The sequence below is a fragment of the Maylandia zebra genome, linkage group LG6 (assembly GCF_041146795.1).
Source record: "Maylandia zebra isolate NMK-2024a linkage group LG6, Mzebra_GT3a, whole genome shotgun sequence".
In the NCBI taxonomy this organism is placed as follows: domain Eukaryota; kingdom Metazoa; phylum Chordata; class Actinopteri; order Cichliformes; family Cichlidae; genus Maylandia; species Maylandia zebra.
In genome coordinates, this window is record NC_135172.1 from 28,340,406 (window position 1) to 28,356,607 (window position 16,202).

The 16,202-nt window shown below is 42.4% G+C and overlaps 1 protein-coding gene across 1 annotated transcript; it reads right to left on the reverse strand.

Annotated features, from left to right (window-relative positions):
* Positions 1–5,553: 5,553 nt before the first annotated feature.
* Positions 5,554–7,216, reverse strand: LOC101463696 (sialidase-3). The gene is made up of 2 exons (XM_012923722.5): positions 6,912–7,216; positions 5,554–6,809 (listed from the first exon to the last, which is right to left on the reverse strand). The coding sequence occupies exons 1-2, from the start codon at positions 7,134–7,136 to the stop codon at positions 5,847–5,849; spliced, it is 1,188 nt and encodes a 395-aa protein (XP_012779176.3). The 5' UTR covers positions 7,137–7,216; the 3' UTR covers positions 5,554–5,846.
* Positions 7,217–16,202: the final 8,986 nt, after the last annotated feature.

Sequence of the window (16,202 nt, forward strand, 5' to 3'; positions counted from 1 at the left end):
TTTTCTGATTGCTTAAGCACATTTTTTGTAACTATTGGCTAATTTTGCAAAACTCTTCACACAAATAAGAAAACCTGTCACCCAATTATCAAAACATTGTAGTTCTCTTGCAAAAGCAAACACAGCTAGATTAACTCTTCACACCTTCGTAAAAATGGTGTTTCCGTATCAAACAGTACACACAAGCCATCATCTACTAAGCACACAATGCGCCAACTGCACACTGATGGTATGAATACAAAACACATCTGGCCTTTGCTTTCTCTGTGCACAAGGTAGGCTATGTCAGTTTGAGCTCATACTTCTGTCATAGATCCATAAGCATAGAGGGATCCAAACTTCAAGTACTGGTGTTTATTCAAACACATCAAAACAAACACAAGTGGTTATTTCCAAGTATAGGATTATTTGCAATCGCCATAATGACTATATGGGTTACTTGGTCTGCAGTGAACATGCTTCCTCTGCCCCCAGCATCTGGTCATCTAGCAATTCTGTAAAGTAACAATTTCAGTATTTTTACATCAATGGTGTTGGTGTGTTTCTCATTGGCATATGGCAGTGCTACAAATCTTTGTGCGAAGTGACTGTACTAACCGATTCTCATTTCAAGATGTCCTTATGGTACTTGCTACAGTGTAGCGGCTCGAGTTAGGCTGGACCCGTTGGCCAGCTACCCTCAGGGTCATTCCACGGTTGATTACATGGTCCACTATTGTAGCTCTGATGTCATCAGCAATTCTATTTCTTACTCTTCCTACCCTTCCTCTCCCCCCTCCTCATCTTCCTCTCCCCCCTCCTCGTCTTCCTCTTGCTCCTCCTTGTCCTTGTCGTCCTCTTCATCCTACTCCTTCACCTCCACATCCTCTTCCTCGGCCTCCTCTACTTCTCACTCTTTCTGCTCCCTCCATTGTACTCCGCACACACAGCTTACCTGTATTATAGTGCTTAGGCTGATTGCAAAGTGAACTAATTATCTAAAAAAGTTTTCACATGTGAAAGTGTGCCAGACAGTTGGCAAATTAGTGTTAATGATAGCCATACATGTGTATACTTTTGCTAGGAGTGTGTTGGAAATTTGGTAATTGAGTGTTGTGCAGTGAATTGTGCCTACAGTTTTGCAAAGTGTGTGTTACAAAATTGCAAACTGAGTGCAAAGCAGTTTTTGTGCTTTTAGTTTTGCAAACTCAGTGAGTGGTTTTGCTATAAGTCTGAATAGTTTTAAAGATTGTGCTACAGGAATCACAGTTAGGGTTTACAGTTTTTGCCCATTGCTTGAACACTATAAACCCATGCTTAGACTAAAGTAACCCAACTTGAAGCTTTTGTTACCATACCTCAAACACATGTACCCATACCTTAAACAAAAGTGCTGCTTTGCACCCTAGTTGCAATCATGCAACACACTTACTCCTTTATGCAACACACATGGTCCTGCATACTACACTCTATTTCATACATAAGACACTTAGTTCACAAAATGAAATTTCAGGGTTCCATTTGCAAAACCCATGTATCAAAAATACAAAACACATCGGGTAATTGCAACCACTCAAATACACACCTGAAGGCACTTACTTGCAAAACTGAACACCAATTAGCCAACTACAAAAAGCCCTCAGTTCAGCCAATTCAAGAACTCTGCAAGCATGGATGGAGGGAGAACAAGAGGAAGAGGAGGTCGTCATCGAGGCCATGCACGGACCCATATTTCTGATGATATAAGAGCAACTTTGGTGGACCTTGTCATCAACCATGGCCTGACTATGAGGGAAGCTGGGCAGAGAGTCCACCCACATCTAAGCCGCTTCACAGTGGCATCTGTAATAAGAACTAGTGATGGGCAGATGAAGCTTCATGAAGCACTGAAGCTTTTCATCCAATTGGTTCACCCCAGCGCAAAGCTTCTTGAAGCTTCATTTGCTCTAGTAGGACACCTACTGGACGTAAAAATATTAGTTGGCATGAATTTGAAGAGTGTGGCCTTTTGCACACAGCCTGTAAATGTCAACAACAAAAGGAGTGTGTAAAACATGTATATTGTAGTGATGCAGTATACTGTGTATATTTATACTGGCAGTATGGAAAATGATTATTTGGAAATGCTTAAAATGGAAATGATCATTTACTGTGAGGTGAGGTGTGGTTGGGGTGTAGACAGTGGTTGTGCTTTTGTAACGTTGAGGTATGGACAGCTACACACTGAGGCGTCAGTCCTGCCCATATTTTATTCAGTAAAAACTAAATATTCACTGCTTTTATAACCTTTAGTGGGGAGAACATAGCTAGGATTTAATGAGTTAACAAATCTTATAAATCCTTTGTCCTCCACAATGCTAAATGGCTGGGAGTCCTCAATCACCATGCTAACCAGGTCTTCATCTATTTGAGATTGTTCTCCTGAGGAAAGACAATAAAAACAAAGCACAAATATAAATATCACACACGTAACTTATTACAGCTGTATAATATTGTTATATCATTTAGTAACATTACGGCATGCTATTATTATCATGGCATTTGATGGCTCACCTGGTCTTGCTCCACAATCGGTGTTCCCCTTATTCTCATGCAAAGCTCTGTAGTGCCTAAGCATGGATGAGGTGTTGTTGTTATATCCCAGCTCCCTGGCACATAGCAAACACTTCACCTTGTACAAAAGTAAAGCCGCGTAACATAAATTGTATTGCACCATCAGTGTTATGAAAATCCTCTACCCCCCCCCCCCCCCCCAATTTTTGCACATGTCGAGGAGCGTGTCAGGCTACATTTCACTGTGTGTTATACTTGTATAACTATGCATGTGACAAATAATAAAGAACCTTGAACCTTGAACCATCTTCTGTAGAAATACCTTGTTGGGAGGAATAAGATCAAAATGTTCCCACACAGGGGAGGACATCCTCCTCTTCTTAGCTGCCTCAATTCTCTCCTGACTTTCTCTCCTCACTCTCATAAACCTCCAAACTGTCTCCAAACTCTCACTAACCGCAGCTCTCCATCAAACACCCACATTTTGATTGAAGTCTGGGGGGTTTGTATCGCTGTCACATCTCGCGGCAAAGTTCGAACCGCTTCATGAACCAGTCACGTGGTACAGCCGGGCAGCGAGGCTTCGGACGTCATCATTTTCAGCTCCTCCCATAAATGAAGCAAGCCTCGATACGCGCATCGCGGAAACGCCCCCTCCATTACTCGACACAAGCTTCGGAGCCTCAATACAGAACGTCACATCACTAATCAGAGCTACTGTAATTGATCATGTAGTAAATCATGGTCACTCAATGAGAGAGGCTGGTCAGAGAGTGCAGCCAAATCTGCAATGCTCTACAGTGGCATCTATTGCTAGAGTTTTCCGGCAAACCAACAGGTAACTTGTATTCTGCAAGGGCATTTGCACATTTCAGAAGTAAATAAGCTTTTGTGTAATTGTTGTTGCATTTCTGCTTAGGACTCAACGGTTACCTCACACAGGAGGGAGAGGACGGATGTTCACTGATGTGCAGGAAACTGCCATTGTTGATATGGTCATCAGAAACAATGGGATAAAACTCACTGAAATTAGACAGAGTCTTGGCAGACAACGTTACTTTTGCAAATATTCACAGTATTCATAACAACAATTTCTAGAGTCCTGAAAAAACATCAGGTCAGGATGAAACAGTTGTACACTGTGCCCTTTGAGAGGAACTCTGAACATGTCAAGCAACTCAGGAACCAGTATGTCCAAGTAAGATCAGAATAAAATACAGATCTGTTTTTGAACAAAACCAAACACACAAAGACAATTATACAAATTTACTACTGTAACAGCTTATGTTGCCATGTGGATTTATGTTAGAAAGTCATGGAGATTGAAGGCAGGCAAACACACCACATTTTCATCTTTGTGGATGAGGCAGGTTTCAACTTGGCCAAAGCACGGCGACGAGGGAGGAATGTGATTGGGAAGAGAGCCACAGTGAATGTCTCAGGCCAGAGGGGTGCCAACATCACAATGTGCGCAGCAATATCCACTGATGGACTGCTGCTACACAGACCACTGATTGGGCCATACAACACTGAACGGCTCCTTGCGTTCCTGCATGATCTCTATGGAAGGGTTGTGCTAGGTGAGGAAAGGGATGCGGAGAGAAGGAATCAGCCAACATTTATGATTGTATGGGACAATGTGGCATTTCATCACTCCCGTGCAGTCAGAGTGGTTTGCAGCCCATCCCAGAATGGAGTCTCTTTTCCTCCCACCTTACTCTCATTCCTCAACCCCATAGAGGAATTCTTTTCCTCATGGCGGTGGAAGGTTTACGACCATCATCCACATGATCAAATGTCCCTCCTGGATGCAATGAATGCTGGATGCCTGGACATATCAGCAGAAGATTGCCAGGGATGCCTAGGTGTATTGCTCTAGATGACACAAGATGTGATGTGGATGAGAACCTGTGGCCAAATGGAGAAGACAGAGTAGATTAGCATTACTATTGTATGTGCATCAGTGGATGGTGTGTATACAAATTCTTGTATTTTGGGATTACTTGGTGCAAAAAAATAAAAATACATAAACAAATATTAACGAATTCTGCATGATGTCTGATTCATTCCAGTGACATACATTGAAATTATAAACAGAGATGTGTCCTTGTTTTACACAAGAAAACACTGTAATGCTACATGTTGTTAGTGTTTTTTAGGTCATTGTTTTGTGGGTGACAAAGTGTGTTTGTCGGCTGTCAACCTTTGCTAGTGTTCTGGAAGAATGAGTTTATTTGAGACCTGGATAAAGTGTTTTGGTAGTTGTAGTGCATTTTGAATGTGAAATGAACTGCTTTGCCAAGCTGACGGTCAGTTAGGAGGATTGTGTGAAGAGTTTTGCAAAAGTGACCTAAGTATTGTGAAATGTGTCCTAGCAGCTGTAAAAAAAAGAAAAAAACAAACAAACTTGCAGACAGGCAAGTGTTCAACAGCATAAACCATGTGAGCATCACCACCATCAGATGCATGTCCTGTGGCTAGACCCCAACAGACGGCGGGATCCATGAGCCCACGTATGCACAATTGTCATGATTTTTTTGTGTTTACAGTATAGTGTTTTTGCTATTACTGTATTATGGTTTTGTTTTTTTGCTTTATCTGAATTCATGGTGCTGCAATGTACAATATTGAGTAGGCCTGTTTGCTTTTTTTTGGTTGTTTGAAAATGTGTCTCCTGAAAATATGCCTTCTGAATAAACGATGAAAATCAAAGACTGCAGTGTTTTATATAAAGTAGACTAGTGTGTTCCCCCTGATCTGTAAGTGTTTGCATATGATGCAAGTATGTGTCATTTTGTCAACAGTTACATTTTGACAAAGAAATGTTAGGTTTTGACAGCAGAGTTTAGGTTTTGAGAGTTTCAATTTGGCACAAATGTGAATGGTATATTTCCCAGTGTTGTGTCATGTTCACTTGTGTTTAGAGTTTTGGCACAATGAGCGAAGTTTTGCAAAATGTGTTCAAGCAACGGGCGAAAACTGTAATATGATATTTGCAACATTAGGTATGTTTTCTTCAAGGAGTGAATAACTAGATTAAAACTTTTGTTTAAACTGAGCATCCATGTTTAATACTCACTGAAAACAGGAGAAACTGTTTTGTTTCCTTCAATTTATTAAAGTATTTTTTAAAGTGTTAATCCTACAAGCTTCTCAGTTTTCTTATTCATTTTTCATGCAACAAGCAAATAAAGATTTTTACATACAAAGCAACACTTACTGCTTTAAGTCGTGCACATATACATATGAATCTTTTCATCTACACACCTGAATAAAAATTATTCTTTTTATATTTTTCTTTTCTTTTCTTCAGTTTATTTCTTGGTGATGTCTTTATAGCTAAAGACAACAGAGGCTATCTGCTCATGTATTTCCTGCTGCCCACACTCAAACAGACATGCAAACCAGCCATCATCAATGTAAGCCAGGTCTGAGTAACCACTGGCTCCCTCATTAATGATGCAGGGTTCGCTCCATGCCTTTGGATCACGTGGGGATTTGTTCAGATACACACCAAGATCAAACCTGCGCAATTTACTGGTTGGGTGTGTGAACAGCAGCCACTTGTTTTGGTTTGTTTCACTTTGTGCAGTTCCACTTTGTTCTTGAGCTGGAAAGGAGACCACACTTCCCTGACATCCTGAGCACTTTGTTTCTGTAAGCTTAGTGCATCTGAATTTTCTGAAGGTAAAACCTTTATTCACACTGACAGCTTCCACTCGAGAGGAGCAAAAACTTCGAGCATTGCAATAAATGAAACTGGAGCCGGTGTCTTCATAGACCTCTGCCATTTGACATTCGCCTGATTCTGATTGCAACGTTTGACCAAATTTCCAACTTTTATCAGGATCATCACTATACAGTGAGAGTGCATATGATTTACAACAGCAACTGAACGAACATGCAACTGGTTTACAACAGCAATTCATGAGGCAAGTACTTCTGCAATAAGCATAAACTGGGATAATCAGTCTACCACTCTCTGTTTGAATACCATGGCCTGGCCCAACAGCAAATGTGGACCAGTTTTTTATTTCACTCAGTTTGTCCGTCAAATCGGTCACATCGCTCCAGGTTTCTCCGAGATCCTCACTTGTGATGTAGCAGAGACGGGTCCTGTTGTCATAGTATTCTATTTGGTCATGCTCAGTGATGCAGTCTTCAACACAGATGAAAAACAGGAAAAGTTTGTTGTTGACCTTGTCATACACCGGGCAGGGGTTCATTGGACGGTATCCTTTAATAAGTGCCTTTTCCAGCTGTTTGAGCTCTGACCACTAAAAGAGAGATTGTTCAGGAGTAAATAAAACAGAACAGTTCAGAACAGGAGCGTAACTAACAAGTAATTTAGAACTGAAATGGCTGATTATCACTATTACCTCAACCGTCTTCTCAGAATCCTCCTTCATCTTTCCTGTTCTCATAACCAGCTTTTCTCCGCTGGCATCATCTGAAGTCTTCCTCTGCTCTGCAAAGGCAAGTAAAGTTTTACTTTCTTTCTCATACAGAAGAGCAGGGATCCTGTAAACACATTGAGCAGCTTCCTTAGATTCAAAGACAGGTTGTTTCTGCAGCTGAGCTGTTGTTGAACATCCACAGCCCATGTTTGCTGTCCTTGTGTATAAAATGGATATTAAATTATAAAGAAGCCTTGCTGGGTTTATCTCTGCGGTCCTAGAATTTGATGTTGCTTTGACTTTTATAGGCTGGCTGTTAGAGAGTGTGGATGAGGGAGGGATCTTTGTTTTTATCACAGACCGATGGTCATTTCTGAGGAAATGATTCACATTTCCCTGAGCTCCAACCCCCGTTCCCTTAACAAAATAAATAGGCAAAATCCGTCTTTCATCATGCATGGGAGAAGAAGAACATATATCACAGAAAATTTACAATAAAAATCATGATTTAGGAAGTAAAAAACATCATAACACAAACACAAAACATTAAAAAGTAATCCTGATATTATATGGTTTTTGAAGTCTTGATGAATAGAAAAGAGAAATCAAGCATAGAAGATTTAATAGAAGGTCAAAATGATGGTCAGACTTCAGACTGAGCTGGAATCCAATGAGAAGAGACCACTAAGTGCACTAACTCAGAAAAGTCCTCAGTTACTTAAGTTATGATACCAAAGTAGTAAATATTTAAATACTAAAGCAGTACCTCTTTGGTGTCTTTTAACCCCAAAAATAAATCACCTATAAAATATAATACCAATAGAATAAATAAATAAATTAGAGCTGTGCACACTTTGCATTTAAGGGAGCTTGAAGATGGAGTCTCTTTCCTTATCAGGGATTCTGCAGATGTGTTCTGGAGAAGGAGGCGTTTACAGTTGTTTTTCATGGATGTGATCCTGTATTCTCACAATAATAATGGATTGGATTTATATAGCGCTTTTCAAGGCACCCAAAGCGCTTTACAATGCCACTATTCATTCACTCTCACATTCACTCACTGGTGGAGGCAAGCTACGGTTGTAGCCACAGCTGCCCTGGGGCAGACTGACAGAAGGGAGGCTGCCATATCGCGCCATATCTCTGGCCAACACCAGTAGGCGGTAGGGTAAAGTGTCTTGCCCAAGGACACAACGACCAGGACAGAGAGCCCGGGGATCGAACCGGCGACTTTCCAGTTACAGATACGCTTCCCAACCCCCTGAGCCACGGTCGCCCCCACAATGGGTAACTGGGCGGGATTAATGACAGTGAGAGCTAGAGGATGTGACTCTTGGCTGGTCTTCAGGTTTCATTCGTTTCATTCGTGGCTCAAGAGTTGGGAGTTCGCCTTGTAATCGGAAGGTTGCCGGTTCGAGCCCCGGCTTGGACAGTCTTGGTCGTTGTGTCCTTGGGCAAGACACTTCACCCGTTGCCTACTGGTGGCGGTCAGAGGGCCCGGTGGCGCCAGTGTCCGGCAGCCTCGCCTCTGTCAGTGCGCCCCAGGGTGGCTGTGGCTACATTGTAGCTTGCCATCACCAGTGTGTGAATGTGTGTGTGAATGGGTGGATGACTGGATATGTAAAGCGCTTTGGGGTCCTTAGGGACTAGAAAAGCGCTATACAAATACAGGCCATTTACCATTTACCATTCATTGGAAGCAGTCTGAATATGAAATGCTGTAATGCGACTCTGTAGGTCAGTCAGTCCCTGTCTGCCTTTAAACAGTCTTAAATTTGAGCCGATGGTATCCTGCACCCAAAAAATTAACCAGTCTCTTCTGTATTTCCTGCACCAGTGGATGTGGAGACTCAACAACCAGAAAATGATGCCAGAGCATCGAGGTAACCAGATTATTCTCAACCAGGTATCTCCTCCTATAGCAGAGCTGTGGCTGGATTCATGTCCATCAAGACAGTCAGGCACTAATTCTCTCCACTACACCTTCCCAGTTTTTCAACTGGAAATCATCATTGCCAAGCATCTGTGTGGTTCTCAGTCATCCAGGTCATGGTAATCTAATCTAAATTTATCATTTGTCATGAGTCAACAATACAAGTCAGTTGATTAGGATGTGTGTATAATTACATATTTTTTGCTACATTCCCAAGTACTTGAGTAACAAAATAGCTGATTTTCCCAGTGGAGGCTCCCTCCCTCAACATTCCTTATTTATAACCGTTTTGTACTAGTATGATCTGGATTACTCCTTTGCACTGCGAAAATTGTACGAGTTGCTCTCTCGTAGCAGTAATCTTCTGACCCTTTTCTAAGCAGTCCTCCATTTTCAGAGGTTCAGAGATAATGGGAAAAACTATATAATTGCACAGTAGCACTCTGAAGCACCTGCCAATCAGTTTTCCAGCATTAACTGAATCTAAGCAGAGGGTATATCACTGGAAATTTGAGAATTTACCCTGCTACTTCTATAAGCAGTTACATTATTAAACAATGCTACTATTACTCAGTCATATATGATCATACCATGTAGTGGCTCCACTTTGTTTTACAGATACGGCAGTATCTTTCATGAGCCGGTTCTCTTCTTCTCCACTGTTCATTTCTCATATGTCAAGCAATTTCAGACTTTTGCATATAAAATTTGCATTTATGGTCATGTTATAAAACAGCTTTGATTTTTAAAAGCAAGACTGTGAGCTACATTCCTAAGTACTTCAGTAACAAAATATCTGATTCTCCCGGTGGACGCGCCTTCATAATCCCTCTTTCGTAACCTGCAGGTCTGTACTCCATGATCGGGTTTACTGCTCGGCTCTGCAAAGGCTACAGGAGTCTCTCCGACTTTTTCACAGATTAGAGCGGGAATCCTGTGAACCCTGATTTTCTTTTATAAATTTCTTTATTGACTCCTATATATTTTTTTCATTATTCACAGTTTTATTTTATTTGCAGTGTCCAGGTTGCTGTTGTTACTGTAACAACAAATAATATCAATAATATTATTATCTGTGATCTACTTTAATGTGTTATGCAAAGCACGTTTAAACCTTTTGCTTGTTTTATATTGTTTTAACCTTAAATTCACTACAGTTATTTGTTTATTAAAATATTCATTGTGGATGTTGAACTCACAGTTTGGAGTTGGTGGGAAATAAATGAGCAAACGAACAGATAGTTTTACAATAAAACAGCATATGTTAACTATTTTTATTATTTTCTGCAATAAAATCAAATGCATTCACAACCATTAATATGATATTTGCAACATTAGGTATGTTTTCTTCAAGGAGTGAATAACTAGATTGAAACTTTTATTTAAATTGAGCATCCATGTTTAATACTCACTGAAAACAGGAGAAACTGTTTTCTGTTTCCTTCAATTTATTAAAGTATTTTTTAAAGTGTTAATCCTACAAGCTTCTCAGTTTTCTTATTCATTTTTCATGCAACAAGCAAATAAAGATTTTTACATACAAAGCAACACTTACTGCTTTAAGTGAATACCTCTTTGGTGTCTTTTACCCCCAAAAATAAATCACCTATAAAATATAATACCAATAGAATAAATAAATAAATTAGAGCTGTGCACACTTTGCATTTAAGGGAGCTTGAAGATGGAGTCTCTTTCCTTATCAGGGATTCTGCAGATGTGTTCTGGAGAAGGAGGCATTTAAAGTTGTTTTTCATGGATGTGATCCTGTATTCTCACAATGGGTAACTGGGCGGGATTAATGACAGTGAGAGCTAGAGAATGTGACTCTTGGCTGGTCTTCAGGTTTCATTGGAAGCCAGACATCATTGTTCATTTCTGATAAAGTCATTTCCTTCTCAGTAAACTAACCTTCCCCCCTGTTATAGGGGTGGCTCTAGTAATGCACTTACATAGAAAAAGCATAGCAAAATGTGCTTCAGTGAATGGGTGAATGAGGCAGGTTGTGTTAAGCGTGCTCAGACAGAGTAGAAAAGTGCTAAATAAGAAAAGGTCCATTTACCATTCCCTGTTCCTGAGAAACAGAAATTAAATCACCATGCAGGAGAAATATCCCAAAAGTAAGTTCAGACTAAACATCTCTGAATCCAAGTTTGGTTGTTTTTTTTAAGATAAGATAAGATAACCTTTATTAGTCCCACACGTGGGAAATTTGTTTTGTCACAGCAGGAAGTGGACAGTGCAAAAGTTATGAGGCAAAAATTAGAATACAATAAGAATAAATACAGTACACAACTGTACAGAATAGAATAAAATACTATATACAGTAGAATAAAATAAAATAAATATACAATAAGATAAAAATAGAATACAAATACAAATACTATATACAACTGAGTAAAAATACAACGATGCCAGAAAGGATTATTGCACTTAGTATTATTGCATATGTATGGATGTGTGTGCTTGATCAGTTAAAGTCTTTATTATGGAGTCTGACAACAGTGGGGAGGAAAGACCTGCGAAATCTCTCCGTCCCACACCGTGGGTGCCGCAGTCTCCCACTGAAGGAGCTGCTCAGTGCTGTCACAGTCTGCTGCATGGGGTGGGAGATGTTGTCCATCAGGGATGACAGCTTAGCCGCCGTTCTCCTGTCACTCACCACCTCCACTGGGTCCAGAGGGCATCCTAGAACAGAGCTGGCCCTTCGGATCACCCTGTTCAGTCTCTTCCTGTCCCCAGCAGAGATGCTGCCGCCCCAGCAGACCACGCCATAAAAGATAGCAGAAGCCACAACAGAGTCATAGAAGGTCTTCAGGAGTGGGCCCTCCACTCCAAACAACCTGAGTCTCCGCAGCAGGTACAGCCTGCTCTGCCCTTTCCTGTAGAGGGCGTCTGAGTTATGAGTCCAGTCCAGTCTATTGTTCAGATGAACACCAAGGTACCTGTAGCTGTCCACAGCCTCAATGTCCATACCTTGGATGTTCAGTGGTTGCAGTGGAGAATGCTTGTGCCTGCGGAAGTCTACCACCAGCTCCTTGGTTTTACTGGCGTTGATCTGGAGGTAGTTCAGCTGGCACCAGTCCACAAAGTCTTGGGTCAGACCTCTGTACTCCTTGTCGTCCCCATCAGTGATGAGGCCGACTATTGCAGAGTCATCAGAGAACTTCTGCAGGAAGCACTGGGTGGAATTGTGGGAGAAGTCTGCAGTGTAGATGGTGAAGAGGAACGGAGCCAGAACCGTTCCCTGTGGGGCCCCCGTACTGCAGACGACCCTGTCCGACACACAGCCCTGAGTCCTCACATACTGTGGTCGGTCGGTGAGGTAGTCCAGGATCCAGGTAGTGAGGTGATGGTCCACTCCAGAGTTCACCAGCTTGTCCTTTAGAACCGAGGGAAGAATGGTGTTGAAGGCACTGGAGAAATCAAAGAACATGATTCTCACAGTGCTTCCAGCGGTCTCCAGGTGAGCGAGGGAACGATGTAGGAGGTGAATGACGGCATCATCCGCTCCAATGCCAGGCTGGTAGGCAAACTGAAGTGGGTCCAGTGATGAGCTTATTAGGCGCCGAAGCTGAGCCAGGACCATTGCTTTGTTTGTTTTTGGCACAAACACAGGCAAAAAAAGATTAGCACCATATTGTACATTTTTTATAGTTTTCAAGAACAGAACTGGAAGTTTCTGTCAGACAGAAAAATAAAAAAATCATTTCTTATACACTCAACAAAAATATAAACGCAACACCTTTGTTACTGCTCCCATTCCCCATGGGATGGACGTAGAGACCTAAAATTCATTCCAGATACACAATATAACCATCCCTCCCAAACAGTGGTCACAAATCAGTCCAAATGTGTGGTAGTGGGCACATCTGCTATATTGAGATAATCCATCCCACCTCACAGGTGTGCCACATCAGGATGCTGATCTGACATCATGAGTAGTGCACAGGTGTACCTCAGACTGCCCACAACAAAAGGCCACCCTGGAATGTGCAGTTTTGTCTCACAGCAAAATGCCACAGATGCCACAAGCAATGAGGGAGCGTGCAATTGGCATGCTGACAGCAGGAATGTCAACCAGATCTGTCGCCCGTGCATTGAATGTTCATTTCTCAACCATAAGCCGTCTCCACAGGCGTTTCAGAGAATATGGCAGCACATCCAACCGGCCTCACAACCGCAGACCTCGTGTAACCACACCAGCCCAGGACCTCCACATCCAGCAGGTTCACCTCCAAGATCGTCTGAGACCAGCCACCCAGACAGCTGCTGGAACAATTGGTTTGCACAACCAAACAATTTCTGCACAAACTGTCAGAAACCGTCTCAGGGACGCTCAACTGCATGCCCGTCGTCCTCATCGGGGTCTTGACCTGACTCCAGCTCGTCGCCGTAACAGACTTGTGTGGGCAAATGCTCACATTCGATGGCGTCTGGCACGTTGGAGAGGTGTGCGCTTCACGGATGAATCATGGTTCACATTGTTCAGGGCAGATGGCAGCTGAGAATGTCCCAGTTCTTGCATGGCCAGCATACTCACCGGACATGTCACCCATTGAGCATGTTCGGGATGTGCTTGACCGGCGTATACAACAGCGTGTACCAGTTCCCACGAATATCCAACAACCTCGCACAGCCATTGAAGTGGAGTGGACCAACATTCCACAGGCCACAATTGACAATCTGATAGACTCCATGCGACGATGTGTTGCACTGCATGAGGCAAATGGTGGTCACACCAGATACTGACCGGTTCTGGGTCCCCAGACCCCCAATAGCGCAAAAAAACTGCACATTCCAGGGTGGCCTTTTGTTGTGGGCAGTCTGAGGTACACCTGTGCACTACTCATGATGTCAGATCAGCATCCTGATGTGGCACACCTGTGAGGTGGGATGGATTATCTCAATATAGCAGATGTGCCCACTACCACACATTTGGACTGATTTGTGACCACTGTTTGGGAGGGATGGTTATATTGTGTATCTGGAATGAATTTTAGGTCTCTACGTCCATCCCATGGGGAATGGGAGCAGTAACAAAGGTGTTGCGTTTATATTTTTGTTGAGTGTAAATGCAGTATAAGAAATGCTGAGCAGTCTGAATATGAAATGCTGTAATGCGACTCTGTAGGTCAGTCAGTCCCTGTCTGCCTTTAAACAGTCTTAAATTTGAGCCGATGGTATCCTCCACCCAAAAAATTAACCAGTTTCTTCTGTATTTCCTGCACCAGTGGATGTGGAGACTCAACAACCAGAAAATGATGCCAGAGCATCGAGGTAACCAGATTATTCTCAACCAGGTATCTCCTCCTATAGCAGAGCTGTGGCTGGATTCATGTCCATCAAGACAGTCAGGCACTAATTCTCTCCACTACACCTTCCCAGTTTTTCAACTGGAAATCATCATTGCCAAGCATCTGTGTGGTTCTCAGTCATCCAGGTCATGGTAATCTAAGATATGATCACAATGGATCACACTCATAAATTTATCATTTGTCATGAGTCAACAATACAAGTCAGCTGATTAGGATGTGTGTATAATTACAGTGGGGCAAAAAAGTATTTAGTCAGCCACCGATTGTGCAAGTTCCCCCACTTAAAATGATGACAGAGGTCAGTAATTTGCACCAGAGGTACACTTCAACTGTGAGAGACAGAATGTGAAAAAAAAATCCATGAATCCACATGGTAGGATTTGTAAAGAATTTATTTGTAAATTAGGGTGGAAAATAAGTATTTGGTCACCTCAAACAAGGAAAATCTCTCACAGACCTGTAACGTCTTCTGTAAGAAGCTTTTCTGTCCCCCACTCGTTACCTGTATGAATGGCACCTGTTTGAACTCATCATCTGTATAAAAGACACCTGTCCACAGCCTCAAACAGTCAGACTCCAAACTCCGCCATGGCCAAGACCAAAGAGCTTTCGAAGGACACCAGGAAAAGTATTGTAGACCTGCACCAGACTGGGAAGAGTGAATCTACAATAGGCAAGCAGCTTGGTGTGAAAAAATCAACTGTGGGAGCAATCATCAGAAAATGGAAGACATACAAGACCACTGATAATCTCCCTCGATCTGGGGCTCCACGCAAGATCTCATCCCGTGGGGTCAAAATGATCATGAGAACGGTGAGCAAAGATCCCAGAACCACACGGGGGGACCTGGTGAATGACCTGCAGAGAGCTGGGACCAAAGTAACAAAGGTCACCATCAGTAACACACTACAACGGCAGGGAATCAAATCCCGCAGTGCCAGACGTGTTCCGCTGCTGAAGCCAGTGCATGTCCAGGCCCGTCTGAAGTTTGCCAGAGAGCACATGGATGATACAGCAGAGGATTGGGAGAATGTCATGTGGTCAGATGAAACCAAAGTAGAACTTTTTGGTATAAACTCAACTCGTCGTGTTTGGAGGAAGAAGAATACTGAGTTGCATCCCAAGAACACCATACCTACTGTGAAGCATGGGGGTGGAAACATCATGTTATGGGGCTGTTTTTCTGCCAAGGGGACAGGACGACTGATCCATGTTAAGGACAGGATGAATGGGGCCATGTATCGTGAGATTTTGAGCCAAAACCTCCTTCCATCAGTGAGAACTTTGAAGATGAAACGAGGCTGGGTCTTCCAACATGACAATGATCCAAAACACACCGCCCGGGCAACAAAAGGAGTGGCTCCGTAAGAAGCATTTGAAAGTCCTGGAGTGGCCTAGCCAGTCTCCAGACCTCAACCCCATAGAAAATCTGTGGCGGGAGTTGAAAGTCCGTGTTGCTCGGCGACAGCCCCAAAACATCACTGCTCTCGAGAAGATCTGCATGGAGGAATGGGCCAAAATACCAGCTACTGTGTGTGCAAACCTGGTAAAGACCTATAGTAAATGTTTGACCTCTGTTATTGCCAACAAAGGTTATGTTACAAAGTATTGAGTTGTATTTTTGTTATTGACCAAATACTTATTTTCCACCCTGATTTACGAATAAATTCTTTACAAATCCTACCATGTGGATTCATGGATTTTTTTTTTCACATTCTGTCTCTCACAGTTGAAGTGTACCTCTGGTGCAAATTACTGACCTCTGTCATCATTTTAGGTGGGGGAACTTGCACAATCAGTGGCTGACTAAATACTTTTTTGCCCCACTGTACATATTTTTTGCTACATTCCCAAGTACTTGAGTAACAAAATAGCTGATTTTCCCAGTGGAGGCTCCCTCCCTCAACATTCCTTATTTATAACCGTTTTGTACTAGTATGATCTGGATTACTCCTTTGCACTGCGAAAATTGTACGAGTTTCTCTCTCGTAGCAGTAATCTTCTGACCCTTTTCTAAGCAGTCCT

Coding starts and splice junctions, on each gene's coding strand:
- LOC101463696 (XM_012923722.5), bottom strand. CDS start 7,136: ATGGGCTGTGGATGTTCAACAACAGCTCAGCTGCAGAAACAACCTGTC. Junction 6,810..6,911: donor ATTCTGAGAAGACGGTTGAG/GTAATAGTGATA, acceptor TCTCTCTTTTAG/TGGTCAGAGCTCAAACAGCT.